Source organism: Mastomys coucha, unplaced genomic scaffold (genome assembly GCF_008632895.1).
Source record: "Mastomys coucha isolate ucsf_1 unplaced genomic scaffold, UCSF_Mcou_1 pScaffold6, whole genome shotgun sequence".
In the NCBI taxonomy this organism is placed as follows: Eukaryota; Metazoa; Chordata; class Mammalia; order Rodentia; family Muridae; genus Mastomys; species Mastomys coucha.
Genome location: NW_022196912.1, coordinates 54,467,872 through 54,490,672, shown reverse-complemented (window position 1 = coordinate 54,490,672; position 22,801 = coordinate 54,467,872). Strand labels below are relative to the sequence as shown.

The 22,801-nt window shown below is 37.7% G+C and overlaps 1 protein-coding gene across 6 annotated transcripts in view; it reads right to left on the bottom strand.

Annotated features, from left to right (window-relative positions):
- Positions 1-13,098: 13,098 nt before the first annotated feature.
- Positions 13,099-22,801, bottom strand: part of Etv1 (ETS variant transcription factor 1) — an 89,518-nt gene continuing 79,815 nt past the window's right edge. For all 6 annotated transcript variants that reach the window (XM_031355743.1, XM_031355745.1, XM_031355742.1 and 3 more), the window contains 2 exons: positions 22,035-22,136; positions 13,099-17,922 (listed from right to left, as the gene is read on the bottom strand). In XM_031355743.1, coding sequence (XP_031211603.1) covers positions 17,701-17,922; positions 22,035-22,136 — 324 coding nt within the window. In that variant the 3' untranslated portion in view covers positions 13,099-17,700. The remainder of the gene's footprint in view (positions 17,923-22,034; positions 22,137-22,801) is intronic.

Below are 22,801 nucleotides of genomic sequence, written 5' to 3'. Positions count from 1 at the left end.
CTTGGTATATATTCATTCTTAAATGTTTACGCCTCTAATTCCTACATTTTACCATTCATTTTCTGATAGTATTGTATCTTGGACTAACAAATTCATGAAAATTAAATCCATGATAATGTTATGGGCTACCACATATAGAAAGGAGAAACTGGTTACTTTTATCAGAGTTAGAAAAATTCTCTTTTCAGGGTTGCTTGTCCTGGAACAGAAGTGTCAAAATTTTCCCTCAAGGGAAACTCAAATGGAACATTTTTGATAGGCTTCTTGACTCTGGCTACAGGTGAAGAGTTGATTTTTTCCAAACACTGATAGTAAGACTGGACACAGTTAATGTTATACAGGAGCAATAGTGTAAGCTGAGATGACCTCAGGAAGAACAGTATCCCACACAAGGTAGGGACACAGGCAGATAACAACTTGGGTTTCCTACGATCAGTCAGGTCAGTGGACAGAGACATCCAAGTCTGAAATCAGTCACTGTGGGTAGGATCTTGTGACTCATCTCTGTGGCCCTTTGTGGGCATCAGTGTTAGGCTCAGGGTAAAAGGCCAGTTGCTAGGTGATATACCAAAAATAGCTACCCTCTCTGCAAAAGAAAGCCTGGGCTTTGACAATCTCTACACCAGTTGGTTACTGTTGCTTAGAGCTAGTAACACAGAATAACATAACAACCCTCTCACTGCACAGTAAGGAATTCCAGTATGTGCACACACTCAGAGCTGGTACTTGGTAATTGTTTTTAATCAATGTTGTCCAGAAGTTAATAAGTAAGCCTGCATTGCTTTGATTCTTAAATCTTCACATTCTGTGCATTTTATACAATGTACATTTATAGTTAGTTATTAACTAACTGCCTTATGTCATAACAATGGGCGATGTTAAACTTACAAATTTATTTGAATAAAATTATTCTGTTCTTCTATTACTAGATAGCACTAAATTACTTCTTTTGTAGAGTCTTAAATAAAGTCAGTACTACAGGATGTGTTCCAGTTTATACTCATTTCTGTGATAGACCTATATTGTTAAGTTTTACTTGGTTTTAGGAAAAGGATAGCTGTCTATAAATCTATTTTACATGGGAGGCATTTGATTTGGACAAAATATTCTTGCAATTGATTTTTTGTGAGTATTCAATGTTAATTCTTAGAAGACTCATATGTGGGTAAATTGAAGGGTTGAATACATGGATTTCACAACACACAACAAATTGAAACAAGTAAAGTCCATCTAGTATGACTGAAGTAATAGTCTTTCTGTGCACAATCCCAAAGGATTAAAATATTGAACAACAAAAGAAGTTGTAGAAAGAAATCTTTTTATAACTGATTGTTTTTCATGGTATTCTTTATAGTGAATTTCAGCGGTAAGCCTATGAATTCGTTTGAATGACAATGTTTTGGTCATTTGTACTGTTTACTTCCTTAGGTGCATATAAAGAAAGGCACGAGACCCACTCACAACTAGATGATGTATGGAGTCATCAACTTTGGGGGACACTTTATCATATCCCTCCCTTCAGGGCTCAGGGATATAGGGAGAAGGGCAGAGTTGGGGGGTCACACCGAAAGAATGTAAGAGCCAAGGATGATAGATGACGTCAAGGAAACATTATCCAGACACACCAGGGCAAATGCACAAATGGACTCACAGAGACTGTGTCAGCATGCACATGATGAGGAAGACTTAAGACAGACAAAAATTTCAGCATGAAGAAGGGGAAGTGGGAACATAGTACCACTCCAACCTAGAAGATATTTGCAATTGATAGCTGCTGGGAGCTAGACCATCAGTTTACTTGAGTGGAATGTCACTGGGTATATTAACCATTCTCCAGGGCAAGCTCCATGCTCTGTAGTATGGCCAACAAAAATGATTTTGTGTTGTTTTAGTGGCCTTTTGTTTTTAAGAGAGAAAGAATATGAAGTCAGGTGAAAGTATCTAGGGAAGTTTGGGGGGACAAGAAAGACTATAAGTAAAATATACTACACAGAATTCTCAAAGAAATAAACAAAGGAAAAAGAATTTCAAAGATATTTAAGGAGAAAGAAAATATGATATAGGAATTTGATATTTTTAGAAACTTCCTTTTCTTTTTTTGTTGATTTAAGTTTTACTGCATTATGATGAGAAAAGATACATAATTTCAATTTATCTGAATTTGTTAACATTTAAAAACATTTTAAGTAAATAGAATTACATCACATTCTTCTTTCTCTTTTATACCTCAAATCCTCCGAGACCACCCTTCAATAGCTGCCATACCTTTTGCTTTTTTTTATTTTATCATATTTGTTAAAATTTATAAAATATTGTAACAATAAAAATGAGTATTATAAAAGTTGTTTGAAATAAAACAACAATCAACTGAACAGTCTTATGTAGATGCTTATCTACAGCAATACTGAAAATACATACATTTTTCTCAATATAAATTTTAAATAGCTCCAAACATATTACCTGTATATTTTGAAATAATACATCACTACTAGTTTTTTTTTTAGTGAACATAAATATATAAAGTCTTTTTGTTTGTTTGTCTTTTTTTTTTTTTAGTAGAGCTTAAAATCTTGACTCTAACAAGCCCAAAATAAGAACAAATTTTAGACATTGGAGTTCATTGTAAAAAGGCTGTACTTCAATGATCCTCACATACCAAAGAATTTTACCTCCATAGTAGCTAAGCTAAGAGTCGACAGTTCTGCTGCACCAAGGAATAAACTGTAGGCACAATTTTTGGATATAGACTCCCTGCTATGGTCAAAGCTATTTGACTTCAGTGATTGTCAAAATTCCAATCATGCAACACACACATACAACAATCAAAATCTTAGTAAAAGGAAGTGAAAAAAAACTTTTCTAGTGTAAGAAGGCCCGTTGTCTGTTAATAGTTTTGGGCAAACCAATAGCACTGAAAGCTTGAAAATAATGATCCAAAACATTATTAAAGGCTTCTCTAATTTGTAGGGAAGCAAAAAATAAATCTAGAACAGGTAACAATGTAGACATGTATATAATTAAGCTTTCCAAATTATTGCATAATGTGTCATATCTACATGCCAGATACTATTAGATACCAGCCCTCTAGGGTCTATCTCCAAATGTGGGACTGGGGAAAAAATGACACATTTCGAGCACTGTTTTATGATCATTCTTGCTTGTTCTCTGGAAATAAAATGTTTGATCCTCAGAGTCTGGCTGGACAAATGGAAACTAATCATGGTCTCATTTAAATAAGGCCACAGGATCAGAAACCACAATCCCTCTGTATAAGGGCTCTGTCAATGGTTATTGTCTTTGGCTAAAGGTCTTGGCAGGTCAGAATGAGCCCTAGTATGACCAATATAGAATTGATTTTTACGTGCAAGAATGATATTATGGTAACTGATAAAATAGAAGTCTTGTAGGCAGGTTTATCTTAAAAACTGTGCAAAACAGAAGCTGTTGGAGAAAAACTTAAACGTATCAGACACGGCTTCAAAGACCTATAAAACCGCAGTTAATTCAGCCAATTAGCGGAAAGACCAGGAATACTTAATTACTTGTATACCAATAATGAGAAAACTAATTCTTTCTAGATGTGCCATCAGTAAATACCACCAGGGCATTGTCTATAGTCTTCCAAGCCGTTACCTTGGAAAGATGACTAGAAGAATAAACAAAAGCTTTAAAAATCTAAAAGTTGAGTAAGTAGCTAATTCTGTACAAAAAGCCAGGAGTCTAGCTCCAAGGTAAAAGGTGAGAAAATAACATCTGGCTCTTTGCCAAGGTAAGTTAACATTTGTATTCTACCCAGCATAATTATCTGTGCAAAAGCTTCATAAGATGGCACGAAATTACGTTTTGGAGACATCCTTGAATGGATCCACAAATAGGTTCTTACTGTCACAACAATGTAAAGGTAACAAATAATCTAAGTAAGTAATGAATAGATTCTCAATAGCCTTATCTATCTGCTGTAAAGCAGATATCTCTTCTTAATTAAGGATCTAGGAGAAATTGGATCAGAATTACCTCTAAAAATATCAATAAGGCCATCTAGTTTCTTGTGGTAAGTTTAGATAAGGACGAAGCCAATAAATATCACCCAATAAATTTTGAAAATCAATTCAGGTTAACAATTGGTCTCTGTACCTTCTCTGGGGCAGTTTGTAACCCCATCTGATTAAAGGCAAATAAATCTTTAAACCACGAAAATAAAATAATTTTGGAATTGTCACTGTTCTCCAATCAAATCAAGAATCATGAATCTTCATACAGTCTAAAAACAATCTTCATTATCTGATGATTTCACAAACTAAGCGTGTGTCATGGAGAATCTGATTTCTACAGATGACCTGTTTCTAACTGTTCCCACACTAGCACTGAAGCTGATACTATATACACAGGAGTAATATTAATCCACTTGATATAATCTGCATGGGGCCCAGGCCCCTATGGAAAATGTCTCATTACTAAAGCTTATGGCCTCTGTAAATTAATGTCCCGCTTGGACTTTTGTCTATAAGCCAGCTACCAGAGTTATCGGACATAAGTTCTTAAAACGTTATCTTTCAATAATCAGCGTAAGAAAAGGAGACTATGTCTAATAAAATTCAGACACACCAGAACAAATATGTCTTGTCTCATAAGCAACAGCCAAGAAAAGCTGAGCACTCTATCTAGTAGATAGAATCTTAATTTTCATTTCTGGGGTAAATACTGTGTGTCCTGTGGATAATAATTTTACTCCTGTGCATCCTGGCCTTTCTGGACAATCTCGCTTGAAATGGTTAAGCTGTAACCAATGTAGCAGTTCTCGCTATCTTGCTGGTAAGCCAAGCCTATAGGGACAGTTGTCTCTTGCACCGCTGTAACAGCTGAACTTAACATTAAAACCTTGATAATATCTATGTAATCGTCACTCTGACCTCTGCGCTCCATAGCCGGGTAAGTCAGTGAGTATGAATTTCGGGACACACCTCCTCTTCCATTCTCGTTTAGCCTGTCTGAAATAATTCCCCTGTTTTCATCAATTAACCTTCTTATTTAGGTCTTGAGTTCAAAATCTAGCCGGACAAGACCCACTTTGAAAACTCTCCATTCTGTTCGGTTTTCTCATATCTAAGACCATCTCCCAAAGGCTCTCTTGGGTTCTGCGCACATGCATAATAGCAGCCACTGCAAGGTGGTTTGGGAAATGTAGTCAGAGGGCAGACTTCTGCAACCCACTCGTCTTGTCTCTTACAAACCAGTCCAGAGCAGGCGGTCTCGCCGCTGTTCCAAGAGCCGGGCCTGGCTGTACCTCTAAGACATTTAGTTAACTGCTAGCAGCCACGGGGCTGTGGTGGGAAACGACCCGTCTACCCACTGCACTCTGTCTCTGGGTCGGGCGCTTAGGCTCGCATAGGCCAAAGCTCTGCCTGGGACTGCCCACCACTCCCGGCCCTGGCCTCGCACTCCGGAGCGCAGCGCAGATTGTGAATTCTGAACTTAGGCTGCCTCTGCCCTCAGGAAGGGTAGCCAGCTCGCGCCTCGCTCTGCGAAATCAAGTCAAATACAGCTCCGATCTGAGGACCCGGGAGCTGTAGGCGGGCAGAGCAGAAGGTAGCTGTACCCAAAGAGTCGCCAACCGCGCGACCTTGGCCCTGTTCAGCCATGGCAGGCCCGGCCTGCTCAGACAGACTGGCTTGACTGACAGATCAGATGTTGGATGCCCGTGCACAATGAATCCATAGAGTGTGCCCTCTGTGGCCCTGGCCAGGCTGCCAGGAGGCTGTACCCTCTCGGGACCGCCCACCACCTCTCCAGCGCCACATGTAATCTTAGACAGGAGACAAGACTTCCGCACTCACACCATAATACGAGACAAACATGTAACATAAATACATAAAACAAATAACCCCTGTATCTCTGTGCACCGAGCTGTTCAAAACACGGGAATGACCGCCTCCAAACCTGGAGTTACCAAAGTCAACATCCCTCGGAAAAAAAGCCGAGAACCCAGCCTTACGGGCTGACCCTTGGCATGCCAATTTCCTCAACGGAATCACCCCCGCCGATATCCTGTCGACCTCCAGCGAATATCCTATCCTCACCAACAATACTAAGCTAAAATGAGAGCTCTCAGTGCTATAACTTCAACCCAGCCCCAAGTAGAGAGATCTGGAAACCTAGATGGGGCTGCCTCATTATCAAAACTATAAGTGCCTCTCTTAAATTTCTAGTAGGAAAATTAATCCATCTTGCCCTCAATCTAGGGGCAAAAGGCTTCACTCCTACCCCCAAGTCTCAAACAGCCTGCCCCAATTCTGGGGAGCTGTGTAGAAATCTCTGCATCCATGTTTATATTACCGCCGATAAATCCTGCATCTGGCGGTGGGGTCCCACAATAAATTTCTCCCTCGTCCAAGCCCTACGTTGGGCGCCATTTATAGGGTTCCAGCCGGCAGACCCTCACTTCCGTTGGGTGCTTCTTGGGCTGGAGATTATTGAGTACCTGTGAACACAAGCGGGTAAGAGAGAAAGAAAGACACGAACACCAGGTAGCTGCATCGAGATGTCTGTTTACTACAGGATCACTGAGTTTAAATAATCACACTCAGGAACTAGACCCAGGGGAAATCGAAACCCACCCATCTAACATAAACACAAGATAGTCCACAAACACCAGACTGGAAGAGGATTTTGAAAGGAAGGTCCCACAAGCTTTTAACATAAACATGAGACCTGTCAGTCTTTGATCTCAGGAGCTGCAGTCAGTGTTCCACACTGCGGGTGTCCAGCTCCAGCTTCCAGCCTGTCGGGCTGCTTACAGAATTCAAATCGCTCCCAAGCAAAAGGGGGAAGGAGTCCACATTCAGCCTGCAGGGAACAGGTTGTATTCATTTGGGAAATGGTGTGTGTATTAAGATAGTCTATCAGTGAAGTCATTCAGCAACTGTTTCAAGGAACAATGGTGAGTGTAAGAATCTAGTTCATTGGTTGTGATGATTTTAAAAAGCATTCCTCTCAGAGGAAGAGTAACTTATAAGGTCCTCTTCTTCATACTTGACACAATAGTTACAAACATCAAGCAAAGCATTCAGTCTCACTCTTTGTTGTTCTCTTATAAGCCACCTCCCAAGTTAATTGTCCCAGTTTCTTTTGGCTGTATAAATACTTTTGAAATATGTAAGATGTTTTGAAAACCATAGTATAGTGTAAAAACATTGAATAAATAATCCTACTAATAGAGAGGCTGAGATAGGAGAAGCGTGATTTCAAGACCATTATGTGGTACCCAGCAAGACACTGTCAGGTACAAACAAGCAAAAAGTATATATGGATTGTACAATATTGGACCTATTTCTCCAATTACCAAGTTAGAGAGACCAACAGATGATAGGCAACAAATTTCTAATTCCTCATACTTTTGAATTTGAATCAACTAATATATGTTGGTAATATTAATTTTCATATTAAGAGATATTAAGAAAAAGTAATTGTTACTTCCTGCAGTTTTTGTTGTTAGAGGTGGAATTATGTTTGTGTGGGTTTGTTGAAAGATTACTTGCTTCTGTTAGGATATAGTTTTGCTCATTATGTTGGTGTTTTCCATCTATTATCCTTTGTAGGGATGGATTAGTGGAAAGATATTGTGTAAATTTGGTTTTGTTATGGAATATCTTGTTTTCTCCATCTTAGTAATTGAGAGTTTTGCTGGGTATAGTAGCCTGGGCTGGTATTTGTGTTCTCTTAAGGTCTGTATAATATCTGCCCAGGATCTTCTAGCTTTCATAGTCTTTGGTGAGAAGTCTGATGTAATTCTTATAGGCCTGCCTTTATATGTTATTTGATCTTTTTTTCCCTTACTGCTTGTAAAATTCTTTCTATGTTTAGTGCATTTAATGTTTTGATTATTATGTGACAGGAGGAATATCTTTTGTGGTCCAGTCTATGTGGAGTTCTGAAGGCTTCTTGTATGCTCATGGGCATCCCTTTCTTTAGGTTAGGGAAGTTTTCTTCTATAATTTTGTTGAAGATATTTACTGGCACAGTACATTAGGAGTCTTCACTTTCTTCTATACCTATTATCCTTAGGGTTGGTCTTAAATTTATTGTGTTCTGGATTTCTTGGATGTTTTGGCTTAGGACTTTTTTGCTTTCTGCATTTTTTTGACTGTTGTGTCAATGTTTTCTATGCTATCTTCTGCCCCTGAGATTCTCTCTTCTATCTCTTGTATTCTGTTGGTGATGCTTGCATCTATGACTCCTAATCTCTTTCCTAGATTTTCCAATTCCAGATTTATCTCCCTTTGTGATTTCTTTATTGTTTCTATTTCCATTATTAGGTCCTGGATGGTTTTATTAATTTCCTTTGCCTATCTGATTGTATTGTCCTGTAGTTCTTTAGGAGATTTTTGTGTTTCCTCTTTAATGACTTCTAGCTGTTTATTTGTGTTCTCCTGAATTTCTTTGAAGGAGTTATTTATGGCCTTTTTAAAGTCCTTTATCATCATCATGAGAAGTGATTTTAGGTCTAAATCTTGCTTTTCCTGTGTGATGGTTTATCCAGGACTTGCTATGGTGGGAGAATTGGGTTCTGATGATGCCAAGTAACCTTGGTTTCTGTTGCTTATTTTCTTACACTTGCCCCCTGCCATCTAGTTATCTCTAGTGCTACCTGCCCTCGCTAAATCTGACTGGGGCCTGTCCTTCCTGTGATCCTAGTTGTGTCAGAACTCCTCAGAGTCAAGCTTTTTCTGTGATCCTGTGATTCTGGGATCCTGTGAGCCTGGGCCCATTAGAGACCTTGGAAGTAGACCTTTATCTGGGTATTATATGACTTGATGCAGAGTTTGTACCCAAGATCTGCTTAGGGCACAGTCTCAGACAGACTGGAAGGAACCTGTGCCACTGGACTGGTGGAGTTCCTGCATGCCTGGGTCCTGCTGGTCTCAGTTACTCCTGGTGTTGGGGCAGATGTTGTATCCTCCTCATCTCTGATCCTATGATCCTAGGTGTGTTAAAGGGCCTGGGAGTGGAGCTTCCTCTGGGTGTTGTGGGACTGGCTGCACCTGCCCAGGCAGACTGGAATGAACCTGTCCCACTCCTTCCTTTCATTTAATGACCCAAATCCATACTATACTGCACTTAAATCAGTTTATCTTCTTTCTAATAGATTTAGAAAGAATTAAAGAAGACAATTGGAAAATTAGGGGAAATAAAACATTCATCATGCTTCAATTTTGAAAGTCCTCAGTGTTTAAAGAAAAACATAAAGGGTAGTGAAAGCTTTTGTACTTTTTTCCCAGTAGCCAAACTCCAGATTAATTACATGAAATCCCAAAAATGTATGCTTTGAAATTGTTTCTTTTAATAATCGTATCTACATTATCTGTGTCGTATAGAGCTTACCTATACTCTAGAATTTGTTTGTAATAATAATCTTTCAATTCAGACTAAAGAAAGAGAAAAACATGGGAGATCTTTCCATCTTCTGAGATCTTCTTCAATTTCCTTCTTCAGAGACTTGAAGTTCTTGTCAAACAGATCTTTTCCTTACTTAGTTAGAGTCACACCAAGGTATTTTATATTATTTGTAACTATTGTGAAGGGTGTTGTTTCCTTAATTTCTTTCTCCACCTCTTTACCCTTTGTGTAAAGGCTACTGATTTGCTTGAGTTAATTTTATATCCAGTTACTTTGCTCAAGTTGTTTATCAGATTTAAGAGGTCTCTGGTGGAATTTTTGGGGTCACCTATGTATACTATCATATCATCAACAAATAGTGATAATTTGGTTTCTTCCTTTCCAATTTATATCCCTTTGATCTCCTTTTGTTGTCTAATTGCTCTGACTAGGACTTCAAGTACAATATTGAATAGGTAGGGAGAGAGTGGGCAGCCTTGTCTAGTCACTGATTTTAGTGGGATTGCTTCACTCATACCCATGGATTGGCAGGATTAATATAGTAAAAATGGCCATCTTGCCAAAGGCAATCTATAGATTCAATGCAATCCCCAACTCAATTCTTCACAGACTTGAAAGAACAATTTGCAAATTCATCTGGAATAACAAAAAACCTAGGATAGGGAAAACTTCTCAACAATACAGGAACCTCTGATGGAATCACCATCCTGGACCTTAAGCTGTACTACAGAGCAATTGTAATAAAAACTGCATGGTATTGTTACAGTGACAGGCAGTTAAATCAATGGAATAGAATTGAAGACCCAGAAATGAACCAACAAACCACAAGAAACTCAAGAAGAAGGAAGACCAAAATATGGACAATTCATTCCTTCTTAAAAGGGGGAACTAAATACCCATGGAAGGAGTTGCAGTGACTAACTATGCAGCAGAGACTGAAGGAAGGACAATCCAGCCTGATATAGCTGTCTCCTGAGAAGCTCTGACAACACTCAACTAATACAGAAGTAGAGGCTCATAGCCATCCATTGAACTGAGTACAGGGTCCCCAATGAAGGAGCTAGAGAAAGGACCAAAGGAGCTGAAGGGTTTGCAGCTCCTTAGGATGAACAACAATATGAACTTACTAGTACCCTCAGAGCTCCCAGGGACTAAACCACTAACCAAAGAGTACACATGATGGGACTAATGGCCCAGCAGCCAGCTTCAGCAGTATACCAGAGGATGGTCTAGTTGGTCATCAATGGGAGGAGAGGCCCTTGGTCCTGTGAAGGTTCTGTGCCCCAGTGTAGGGGAATGCCAGGGCCCGTAAGCAGGAGAGAGTGGGGTGGTGAGCAGGGCGGGGGGGGGGGAGTGAACAGGGGTTTGTTCTTGTTGTTTTTTGTTTTTGTTTTTGTTTTTGTTTTTTGTTTTTTGTTTTTTGTTTTGGAAGGGAAATTGGGAAAGGAGATATTGTATGACATGTGAATAAAGAAAATATCTAATAAAATAAAAAATAAAAATAAAACATAAAGAAAGATGAAAGCAAAAGGTCATTTTATTATTGATGTGGCTTTTCAAACTATAAATTACTTTTATTTAATTCTATGTATCTATGTATCTATCTGTCTGTCTGTTTGTCTACCTATGTATTTATACATCCACTTGGAGTGGCAGAGGTACTTGTATCCCAGAGCACATACATGCAGGTCAGAGTATACCGTGAAGGAGTCAGATCTTTCCTTCAACCCTGTAAATTCTGGGGTTTCAGCTGACATAATCTAGCTTGGTAGCAGAGACCTCTATCTACTGAGTCATATCACTAGCTATAATATTGTTTGTTTGAAGGAATTGTTTGTATATGTTAGTATGTATTTAAAAGACTGAGTTGTTTAAAAATCCTCAATTAGCTGACTAACTACTTTGCTTTCCTTGATACGATTATTGGCCTGCGTAGACATTATTTTTTAATAAAGTCATCAAACTATCATATAAAGTTCAAGCCAACCTCCTAGTAATTTAACCACAATTGAAATTAAAAAATACAACGTAAAGTTGCAATGCTTTTATATTTCAGATCCTAATTCAAAAGCTAGTATCACTTGGAATATTTAAAATATCATGACTGTGATGGTTTGTATATGCTTGGCTCAGGGACTGGCACTATTTGGAAGTGTGGCCTTGCTGGAGTAGGTGTGTCACTGTGGGCTTGGCCTTTAATACCCTTGTCCTAGCTGCCTGGAAGTCAGATTTCTCCTAGCAGCCTCCAGATAAAGATGTAGAACTCTCAGCTCCTCCTGTACCATGCCTGCCTGGATTCTACCATGCTCCCACTTTGATGATAATGTATCGAATCTCTGAACCTGTAAGCCAGCACCAATTAAATGTTGTCCTTATGAGAGGTGCCTTGGTCATGGTGTCTGTTCATAGCAGTAAAACCTAACTAAAACAATGACTAAGAAAAGTGAAAACATTTTGAAAATGAGTGCTTATACACTACTCTGGATATTGTTAACAGTGGATGTTAGGATGTTATCAAACAAGTAGATTAACCCATGAATGCGGTCTACCAATTTTTCACAAAGTATGTCAAATTTTGCTTAAATTTAAGTTTGAAAACTATTTTTAAAACAAAGAAAATGTTTTGGTGGTCCATTACAAATAGAATAGCAGTGTTTGGGGGAAATGTAGCTCATGAGTAACATTAAATATAGGTTTGCCTTGCAAGAGTCAGACCCAAGCTTGATTCCTGAATAAAAAATATGGCATTTTTCAGGTTGGAATGTCCAGTCACACACATTATCTTTTTTTATCTTCACCATCTTTGCAAACTTCTATAAGACGGTTTTACTAGTGATTTGGAATATTAACCAATGATATTCCTTTAACAGAAATAGGACATAATAATTAAGATATGTTTATGTAACACTTCCTGGTTTTGTTCATTTTTGCTCTTTAGCCACTTTTGTGCATTCTAAGTCATGTAACTGACCCCATTTTACTTCAGAAGTTTTCTGAAGATTCTCATTTTCCTTTCAACTTACTGTGCAATGTGTTCAGCTCACTGAAGATTAGAGCCTATTCATGGATTTCTCTGGTGAACACAGTTTGGAATTTTCTCCAGTGGAAAAGAATCAAAACGAACTTTGCTCATTTTCATTTGTCTTTACTGTTGTTTCAAATGGTGCTTTATTTACTTCTTTGCTTTTCTACAAACAGTATTCCAAAGGTAAGACTGAGCAGGCAATCAAAAGACTGGTTCAGCAAAACATAATTGTAATATGAATTTTTATCATGAGAAGCTACAGAGAGCACAGCTACATCCAAGTGATGAATCTACTGGCGATCTCCTGACAACCCAACACAGTGACACTGGCAAGTGTATCAGCTGATTAGACAAATCAAGTCACAGCTGAGGCAATATAGACAACTCACATGCCCTTGTCGAGTCTCCCAAATTCTGTGTTTCTTTTCTTCCTTAACATGTTTCTTGAGATTTAATGAAATATATCTAAAGAAATTGGAACACAACTGAAAAAATGTATTAAGTGTCATAATATCTAAATCCTTCAGAAAATGAGAGGAAGGCGATAGGACTGCAGTGCAGAATTATTAGTTTGGTCGTAAATTATTCCAACTGTAGCTAATTAAGAGGCAGTCAACACTGAGATGGCATTCACAGCATCTGAATGTGCAACCATTCTGAGTGATCACAACAACCCAATATTTTCAATTTCTGGGCTTTTATTTTAGACTTAAATTTTGAGCATATTTAATTTGCAATTTGCTATCACCACATGAATTTCATGATGTTTTCTCAAACTGTAATTATAATTTTAATACAACCAAGCAAACTTTAAAAAGAAAAAAACTTCCCCATAGTAACATAATTTTCAAATGGAAAGAATATCGGAGTCCATATGCAGAAAGAAAACCTACCTTATATATGGATTCTTAAACCACAGCTATTATATATACATTTTCATTGACCATTCCAAAACCATCAGTATTTCTACAAAGGCACCCACTAATCTAACCAGATTTTTCTTCTTAAACTAGACTTTTCCATTATTTTTTTAAAGTGTCTAAGTCAGTTTCACTTAAGAAAATAAAATAAAATTAAAAAGTCCTAAAAACAGTAGTTGAGTTCTCACTAAATTTGGTCAGCTTTCTAAAGAACTCAAAAGCAGCCACTCTCTCTCCGTCCTCCTCGATGCCACCTATCTATCTCTTTAGTATTAAATGCAACATAAACACCTTTATGGAATTTGGCTTCTACAAAATTCTTGCTGCAATTGTCCAACATACAAACCTGCCTCATTTAAATTGATTCTTTTCATTCTTTGCCTACTTTTAATGTCTCTTCTCCATGACAAACTGTGCCTGGACTATAGCTTGTTTGTTTCAGAATTCTTTTGTTTTTAAATAAGGACTCAACTAGGCACTCAACTCTTTTTTTTTTCCCAATATGTTTCATCATTATATAATCTGGAAAGGCTGCATGGTTGAAAACATGATTCAATTTAGAACTCTATAATCTGGTGCAAAAACTGTGATATCAGTCAAGAAATATTTTTCACTGCAATATAAAAAGAAATCAAGTCAGTTTTTAGAATTGTTTCTTTAATTAACAAGAGCATATTCTGTTTATTATTCTTACTGAATAAGCAGTTATCATTTGCAGATCTGACAATCATAGAGAATGAACTCATTGATGTTAAAGAAATTCTTTTTGAAAACATAATATGGCATGAGCATCAGATTTAACAGTGCTATTGCTGTTATCACAGGTTAATTATTTTTCCTACCATAACATGTTTAACTAGGAGAGGAGGAATAGTTAAATCATATAAAGACTTGATGTGATCATCCAGATGATTTACTAAAATAGGAGAATTTTCATATGGAGTTTTTTTTAAAGTATTTCTGCAAAATAAGGGGAGAAATCTGAATGGTAAATGGCAATACTCCTTAGTATGTATTAATCTTAGAACTTTTTTCCATGAATAATTCAATTAGCATTTTGCTCTCTGGGGCCTTTGGCTGTGTGGGAAACTGAATAAAGCTGAATAAATAGCCTTTCTCAGATCTTCCCCTACATCATAATCCCAAGAACCTACGAATTGTTTATCTGTTAAAAGGGACAAATGGTAGATGAATGAGGAGGCTGAGAGGGCAAGATCCACCTGGGTTTTTCTAAGTAAACCCTGAATATAATCACAAGTGTTCTTTCAGGAAGCTAGAAAGATCTGTGACTGCAGAGAGAAAGGGACATAAATGGGGAGGCAAAGTTGAAATGCTGTTACTAGGAGTGAGGAAGTACGATCATCCTCAGAAAATGGAAAAAACGAGGCCTCACTGGAGCCTTCAAACGGAGGTGGTGTTCCTAGCATGTTGGCCTTAGCCCTTTCAGGCTGACTTTGAAACTCTGACCTCCAGGATTGCAAGACTGTAAATTTGTACTGTTACCCATGTTTGAGCAGTTTGTAACAGCATCTCCAGGAAGCAAGGCTTCTGCAGTCTGAAGAAATACTACGCACTGTCTTGTGGATTTTGATTTTGAAGGACCCTCTAAGAATATAATTTCTCATGACATATTTGGAAGGTAACATTCCTTGTTTAAAGAAGTTGTTGCGTATATGCACATCTTCAACTAGAAACATCAAACACTAGTGGATTATAGCTTTTCATTTCTTTTATCAAGTTGAAGAAAAAGATTACTTCACTAATGTCTATGCTTGGTAGCCAATGCTGCTGAAATACAGAAGGCAAGACTCTTGCAAACATCAGCACCTAGATGTTTTTAAGTCAATGAAAAAAAATAAAAAGAAAGAAATAAAAAAGAAAAGAAATCAACATAAAATTTGTTTTTTTTATGAAGTTTATGATGTTATATTTTGAAATTTTTCAAGTTAGGAATTTTTAATGCTAGCTGATGACTTGCATAGTCCATTTAAACACTACCTATTGCAATAAAACATACAGTTTTCCTTATACAACAAAATTAATACCATTCCTCTTTTGATCCTTTAGAACAACTCAGAGTCCAAATCTTCCTCTCCAACTAGAACAAGAATTTTAAAAGGGAAGGGGAACAAGTATAGACAAAGAGAAGATTCCTCAGTATGATTTACATTTCAAGACACATTTAGAATTTTTCTATTTTACCAAAAGCTCAATCATATATCTTGAGTGTCTATCCAATAAATACTTCACTGGTTACTTAGAAAGTCCAAGTGCTGTAAATAGCCACATGGTAATGGTGGCTGTCCTGATTTTTAAGGCATACTTATCAGCCCATGAAGGGCCAAGGGAAACACATGCAGCACAGTCAAGGAAGTAATTTATAGTCATCTGCAGGAATCAGAATACTTCTCGAGGATGTGGTTAGTGCCCATTTGTGCGGGAGGAGAGTGAAGGAATGGTTATGTTTCAGAGAAATGACTGTGATCTGCAGAGCATGGGGAAAAGAATACTGAGGGCTTGTCTTCTTCGTAAGTTCTTTCTTGGGCTGGTGAAAGGTTTCCCTAGGTTTATTTGGTCTTCAAGGGTTTTCTAAGAAATAGTGTTTTCCTATAGCGTTGTTAGGAAGCTGTTCTTCCAGAGTAGTAACAAAGTGAACACAATTCATTGTCTTTGCTTGGATCTGGTAAGCAGCTACTCAGGGGTAGTTAGACACCATTTCCTTATGGTTTTCAGAGTGAATGAAACAACATGGCACACGTTCAATGCTGTTGTTTTTGAATGTGCAATAAAACAAACGAACAACAAACAAAATGAAAACAAGGCAGAAACTTTGAATTTTCAGATCTTTGAATCTTCTTTCGTACAATCCAATCACATTTACAGGCGTGTCCAAAGGAGACAAAGGACAACATCAGTGCCAGCACTATGTCACACAGCAACTTCCTCATATTCTTTAACAGTTCATAAACAATGTTCCATTTCACCAAAAGTTACAAAAGTTTCCACAGTTTCCTTTAGCAAGCTGAGGCTCACTCTTCATTTGTCAATGTGCATAAAAGCTGCTTGTAGCATAGCATGGTGGTAAGCTATTTTTTTTAAGCAATAAATGGTTTGAGTCATCTATTTTGTCCTGAAATGCTATCTGTAGTTAACTGCATTGCTTATAAATGGTCATAGTAAATTCAGCATGAAAGAGAATATTACAGAAAAGACAGCAGCAGAAGCATTAGCATTATCTAATATTTATATATGTTATCAACAGAACACAGCAGTGAAACATTTAAATGCATATCAATGGGTACCATGTCTAAAAATTACTATAGTACCTATTTAGTGTAGTGGATATTTTTCTTAAAGAGTGCTTGCTGTAACTAGAACAGCATAATATGTGATTTAGTACAGTTAATTCTTATTGATTAAATAATGTATTTATGTACTGAAGATAGTGAAAGGAGACAGGTTAATTTTTTTCTTTTTTTCTTTTTTTCTTTTTTTCTTTTTTTTGCTTCATTGTGATCCCAGCTTTAACACTTAAATGAAGATTCCGAAGGATCATGGCATGTCATTATTTAAGTGAAATGGGCATCAACATATTTAAAAGACAGTATTTATAGTACCAAAACAGCAAGATGGCACCAGATACATGTAATGCTACTGGCCTATGACTCAGTTGAAGCCAGAGTCCAAAACTGTGGCCCTCATTTACAGTCATGGTGATTACTCACCTTCAGAGAGAATTGCCCACATTTAGGGTTTTCCTCTACAAGTCATCTGTAAAGCATTATGAAACAGAAAGAACAACAAATGCAATTGCTAAATATTCTTTTTTTTTTTACAAGTGGTGCAAAACAGTCATTTCTAACATTTAACTGCCATTTACAGTAGATTTTTGTACACCTGCAGAGACTCAATAATGACGGGGAAATGCCCAAGGCAAAAGGTCTCCAAGAAGATATTTACACAACGTGAAATCAACTGTACCTTAGATACCCAGGGAAAATTATCTTATGTTATTATGAAATCGAACAAACATGATATAGCTTCATCATACAGAAAACCTGTAGGACCCCATCCCGAGCCTAAGTACAAAGGAATCCCCCAGCTCCCTCTGCCCGTTCACCCGCCATCTTCCTGTTACAAAGAATGAATGTCTAGATTACTCCCACCCACCCTCAAATAAAGTGCGCAGTCCATGGCAGACCATAGAATAATGCAACAGGAAAAGCCCCCTTTTGTATTATCGTTTAAAAAATAAAATACAAACAACAGAAATAAAATAAACATTGAAGAGCATTCGGTGAATCTCTGTATCTTGAAAAAAAGAGGCGAAGCACGGAGTGCCTTGCTTGACTGTTACTCATGTTAGTACACATATCCTTCGTTGTAGGGGTGGGGGTTGCAGCAGCCCCCCTCTGGCATGTAGGTCATGCTCTCATCAAAGTGAGACAGAGGTACCGTGTCCTCTTCGTTGATGTGACGTTCCATGTCTGTCTTCAGCAGTGGGCGCTGATTATCCGGAAAGGCCATGGAGAAAAGGGCTTCCGGGTCACACACAAATTTGTAGACATATCTTTCTCCAGCCACCTGAGAATATCACAGAAAAGCCCAGCGTCACCGTCCCCACAGCAGTAAGGGAGAGAGAAAGAAACATGAATTAACAGATCAGCAGAGATGAAAGGCAAAAGAGACTACGTAACTAAGTAATAGACACACTTCATGGAGGAAAAGTCCTTACTTTGTGAAAATTTTCTTGATACTTCAATCAAGAGAAATGCAAAATGTTGAGCTATGGTAATAATTAATTCTACAAAAAGCTAAGAAAATCAGCAGTTTGCTTTTGCCTTTTTAACATAAAGGTGTATTTACACTGTCATTGGTGGGAGAAAATCCATGATACAATGAAAGCAACTCACATTGAAGTTTTTGTTTTAAAGGTAATATCTATGCTTTGGAAAATCTATCTTTAAGGTTTATCTTCCCCTTACTATTATATTTCTACAACTTGCAAGTTTTAAAAGAAAAAAAATGTGTTTTATTCCTAAGAGTAGAGTAGCGTTCACTGCTTCCCAGGATGCACTGCTTTTTTTTCCCTTCATCTTTCCCTGGCACTGTGTATTCTCCATCTAAGAAAGCCCCAAAGATACATAGCCTTATTTAAATGAAGGATGGAGCAGGAGGACATTACCCTGAGCACATCACTTTTTAAAATGAAGGCAAGATACATTAGATGAAGCTTAAGGATGTGTGTAAAGTGTCAAATTGAAGTAAGAGGCGAAAAAAAAGTGAAAGGAATCTAAAATACACACTGGGAAGGGAGGAAATGAGAAAAGGAAATGTGTCAAGCGCCTGAAATAAAGGAGATGTAGCACAATTTGTAGAGAAAGACATGCCCCAAACTTAAGTTTTGAAGAGTAATGCTTTTGTAGAAACTGATAAACAATGGAAGGAGACAGATGTATCTGCCATTAATAGACAATGCTAAGGAACTCAACACCCAGGGGATCTATGGGGAACAAAGGCAGTTCCCTGTGTGAAGAGTGACAGTCGTGTCTCTCTCTGTCTCTCTGTCTCTCTCTCTCTCTGTCTTTCTCTGTCTCTGTCTTTCTCTGTCTCTGTCTCTGTGTGTAGCTCACAACTTCAGAGAACTGAAAGCTATCTCCTGTTTGTGTGTCAAAAGGTCTTGCTGGTTGATTTGTGACACAGGGAAGCAGTGTGCTCACAGTTTATAAACTCTCTGTGTATGTTTGGGAGAAAAGGAACGACTGCCAAGGTCTCTGCTGCTCTGGACTCAGGGTTAGAATATTTGTTGCCCTGAATTTAAGGAAAAGGAACCACATTAGGGTCCAAGTAATCTGGATATCTAGGGGTTTCCAAGAGCCAACCCCGCGAGATGTTTATGAATCTGGACATGTTTCTTAAACTGCTCTGCAGTTCCTTGTCTTGTGAAATTGAAACAGGAAGGGTTCCCTGGAAGGCCAGCTGTGATGCATAGAAAACTCTAGCACAGCTCAAAGCAAATGGAGACATCTAGTTAACTCCCCTCCTTTAGACCTCCTCCTTCTCTCTCTCTCTCTCTCTCTCTCTCTCTCTCTCTCTCTCTCTCTCTCTCACACACACACACACACACACAGTGAAGTAATGAAGTGAGTGCCAAAGTAAAAACCAGACAGTTTCAGACAAAAGCTGAGAGATACAGAATAAATCTTAGTTTTGTGTCCTTTTTTTCAAAGTAGTTTCAGGAAATGAAGGTAAAATGAAATGCTGTATTGGACATGCCTCTGAGTCTTTGTAGCCCACTGTTTAGTTAGGAGCTACAGAAAGAGAATTGTTTGCTTTAGGTACTGCAACTGTTTTGTCAGAGACGTTTGACATGTTGCAGTTGTCTTCACTTAGAAACAATGTAATAAAACGAAATAGAAACGATTTCATCATGAGGAATTTAAAGGTTACAATATGCAGCAGAAATCATCAAATATCCTAGAGACTTCTGCTTTCTTTCTAGTTTTCTGTGAGTGAACACTTTCATGTTACTACTGTATTTTCCACCCTGTTAGAGCTGACATAGAAACACAGAGTGAACCATGCCCTCCTTGGTTAGTGATACAATCATGGCATAAGAAGCACAGTCGATTAGTAGGTAAAGCTAGAGGTGACAGGGAGATGAAAAAGCACAGGAATTTTGTGGAGGAACATATCAGAAGTAAACAGGGAGGTGGAGGTGTTGTCAAAGTCCAGGCAGATATTTAAATTACATTTCAACTTTTAAAATTTCAAGATGGCTTAGCAAATAAAAGCACTGGCCACCAAGCCTGACAACCAGAATTCAATCCCTGGGTCCTACAGAGTGAAAATTCAAGCCTGATTACTGTAAGGTGTCATCTGACTTGAACACGTACACTGGTGGAACACACACACACAGACACACACACACACACACACAGACACACACACAGACACACACACACAGACACACACACACAGAGATACACACACAGACACACACAGAGACACACATACACACTAAATAAATAAATATAATAATTTTTTCCAAAAATTTGAAGGAGAAGGAATAGAGGTATATTGGACCCAAATAAATTATATTTATGTATGAATATTAAATTAAAGTGTCAAATATAAATGATAAGGCAAAAGAAACAAACATAATTGCAGAATATAAACATTACTATATTAGTATATGTTTTATGTATTGATTCTAAGTACTGCTACATGTTTAACTAGATGTACACATATTTTATATGCAAAGTACAATAAGCATTTTTCAACATTTATTTCTATTTCAGAATTACTGAAATTAGAAACCATTTAAAATGTTTCACTTGCATTAACCCATTTGGTTATTTTTATTTTATTCTTTAGGCTTCTAATTCAATTGTTCTTTATACGCAGCACAAATGCATAATTAAGGTTTTAAGCCAATGAGCTAATATGGTCATACAGACTTGAAATGTAATTCCCCATTATATATTTTTATGTAACAAAAAGAGGAGGCACAGAGTTCCTCTGAATAAACTATGTTACAATTTACTTAGCCATCACGAAAGTCCTTACCCATAGTAAGAAATATCATGAAACAAGCAGAACATTCTAGAAACATAGTCTTATAGAAGTCATGAGTGTTTCTTAAAATAGCAGGCTGTGCTTATATGGAGATTAAAAGAACTTGCTAACATTCTAAGGGGCTCTGATTATTAGCTACATGCAGACTCCAAGTTTTACATGTTGGTGTGATAAACAATCTCCCTTCCTCATACCAAACAGTGGCATCCAAAAAGTCTGTCTGATGCAGCATTCATATCTAAATGTCGTGCTATACAAGCCATAGACCACACAAGGCTGAAGGAAATAATAACAAATAACCAAATGTTTTATCGTTATGTATTTATTTATTCATGGCCTCCTTCATAAATGTTATATTTTAAGTACATTTTATGTTATCCATGTTTTTGTATTTTATACAAAAGAACTTTTAAATATTAAAAGAGCACATTTGAATTAAAATATATTGAATTTTGTTCTACCAACCAAATAAGATAAAACATTTATTTCAAGTAAGTAGTTTGGGGTATTAAATTGTCAAGTGATGAAATCAGGCAAGATGTCAAGCGAGAAAAATATTTTTTTCCTAATAAGAGCAAGTGATGCCTGAGTGTTTTAAGAATTAGAACAAGAGAGCTGGGAAGTGCATGCCTTTAATCTCAGCACTTGGGAGGGAGAGGTAGGGCCTGGTCTACAGAGTGAGTTCCAGGACATCCAGGTCTACATAGAGAACCTTGTCTTGAAAAACCAAAAAAAAAAAAACAAAACAAAACAAAACAAAAAAAAAACCAAAAAACAAAAAACCAAGCATTTCAAAAATATGTGACTCCGAGGTACAATAAAATTACAGCTTCTAGAGACCTGTATATCCAGTATCAATACTGAAATAACCTGTTTACCATGTATAGCCAAGTGGAAGCTTCCAGAAAAATTGTCACTTGATAGGTAGCACCATACTATACTATCTCCAATGTCCATGATGTTATGAAGTTATAAATAGACTCCTGATCCTCAAAGCAGGAACCAAGCATTTGTCAGCGTGAGGGAGAGAAGCAAAGCAGTGATAATGTGCTGTCTAAAATGTGACTTAGAGACCAGTGGGGACCATCACAGTGAGTTTTAATATATTATCACCTCACCTTTTGCATGATTCCCTTCTCATAATAATAGCGGAGAGAACGACTAAGTTTGTCATAGTTCATAGCCGGCCTGTTCTTTTGAATGCCCCAACGCCGGGCCACCTGCCACCAAAACAGAATCCTATTGTTAGTGCTGAGTCTTAAACTGGCTTACACAAACACACACACACACAGAGAGAGAGAGAGAGAGAGAGAGAGGGAGAAGGAGACGGAGAAGGACAGGGAGAGGGAGAGGGAGAGGGAGAGGGACAGGGAGAGAGGGAGAGAGGGAGAGAGGGAGAGAGGGAGAGAGGGAGAGAGGGAGAGAGAGAGAGAGAGAGAGAGAGAGAGAGAGAGAGAGAGAGAGAGAGAGAGAGAGAGAGAGAGAGAGAGAGAGAGAGAGAGAGAGAGAGAGAGAGAGAGAGAGAGAGAGAGAGTTCATAAATGTATGGCTTCTAAACACACAAAAACACCTTTCAAATCTAAGGCATAAAGAAACAGCAATAGCCTTCCCATTGTGAATTTCCCATGTCCTGGTTTAAACTAGGCTTACAGTTCTCTCTCCTCAACGTCACAATAGGATCCTTTGTCACCATTGTTTTGGATAGAAATTAAATGGAAATAAGGGAATGTGTTTGCATTACGAAAGAACAGACAGCAATTCACCAAAATGAGGCAGATTTTCCCTTCTGCCATACACTAGCAGTCTTTTTCTTCCTGAACTTTCAGATAAAAAAAAAATCCCAGATTAGGAACTACTTAATGATCCCTTTGTAAAGGTGTTTTAC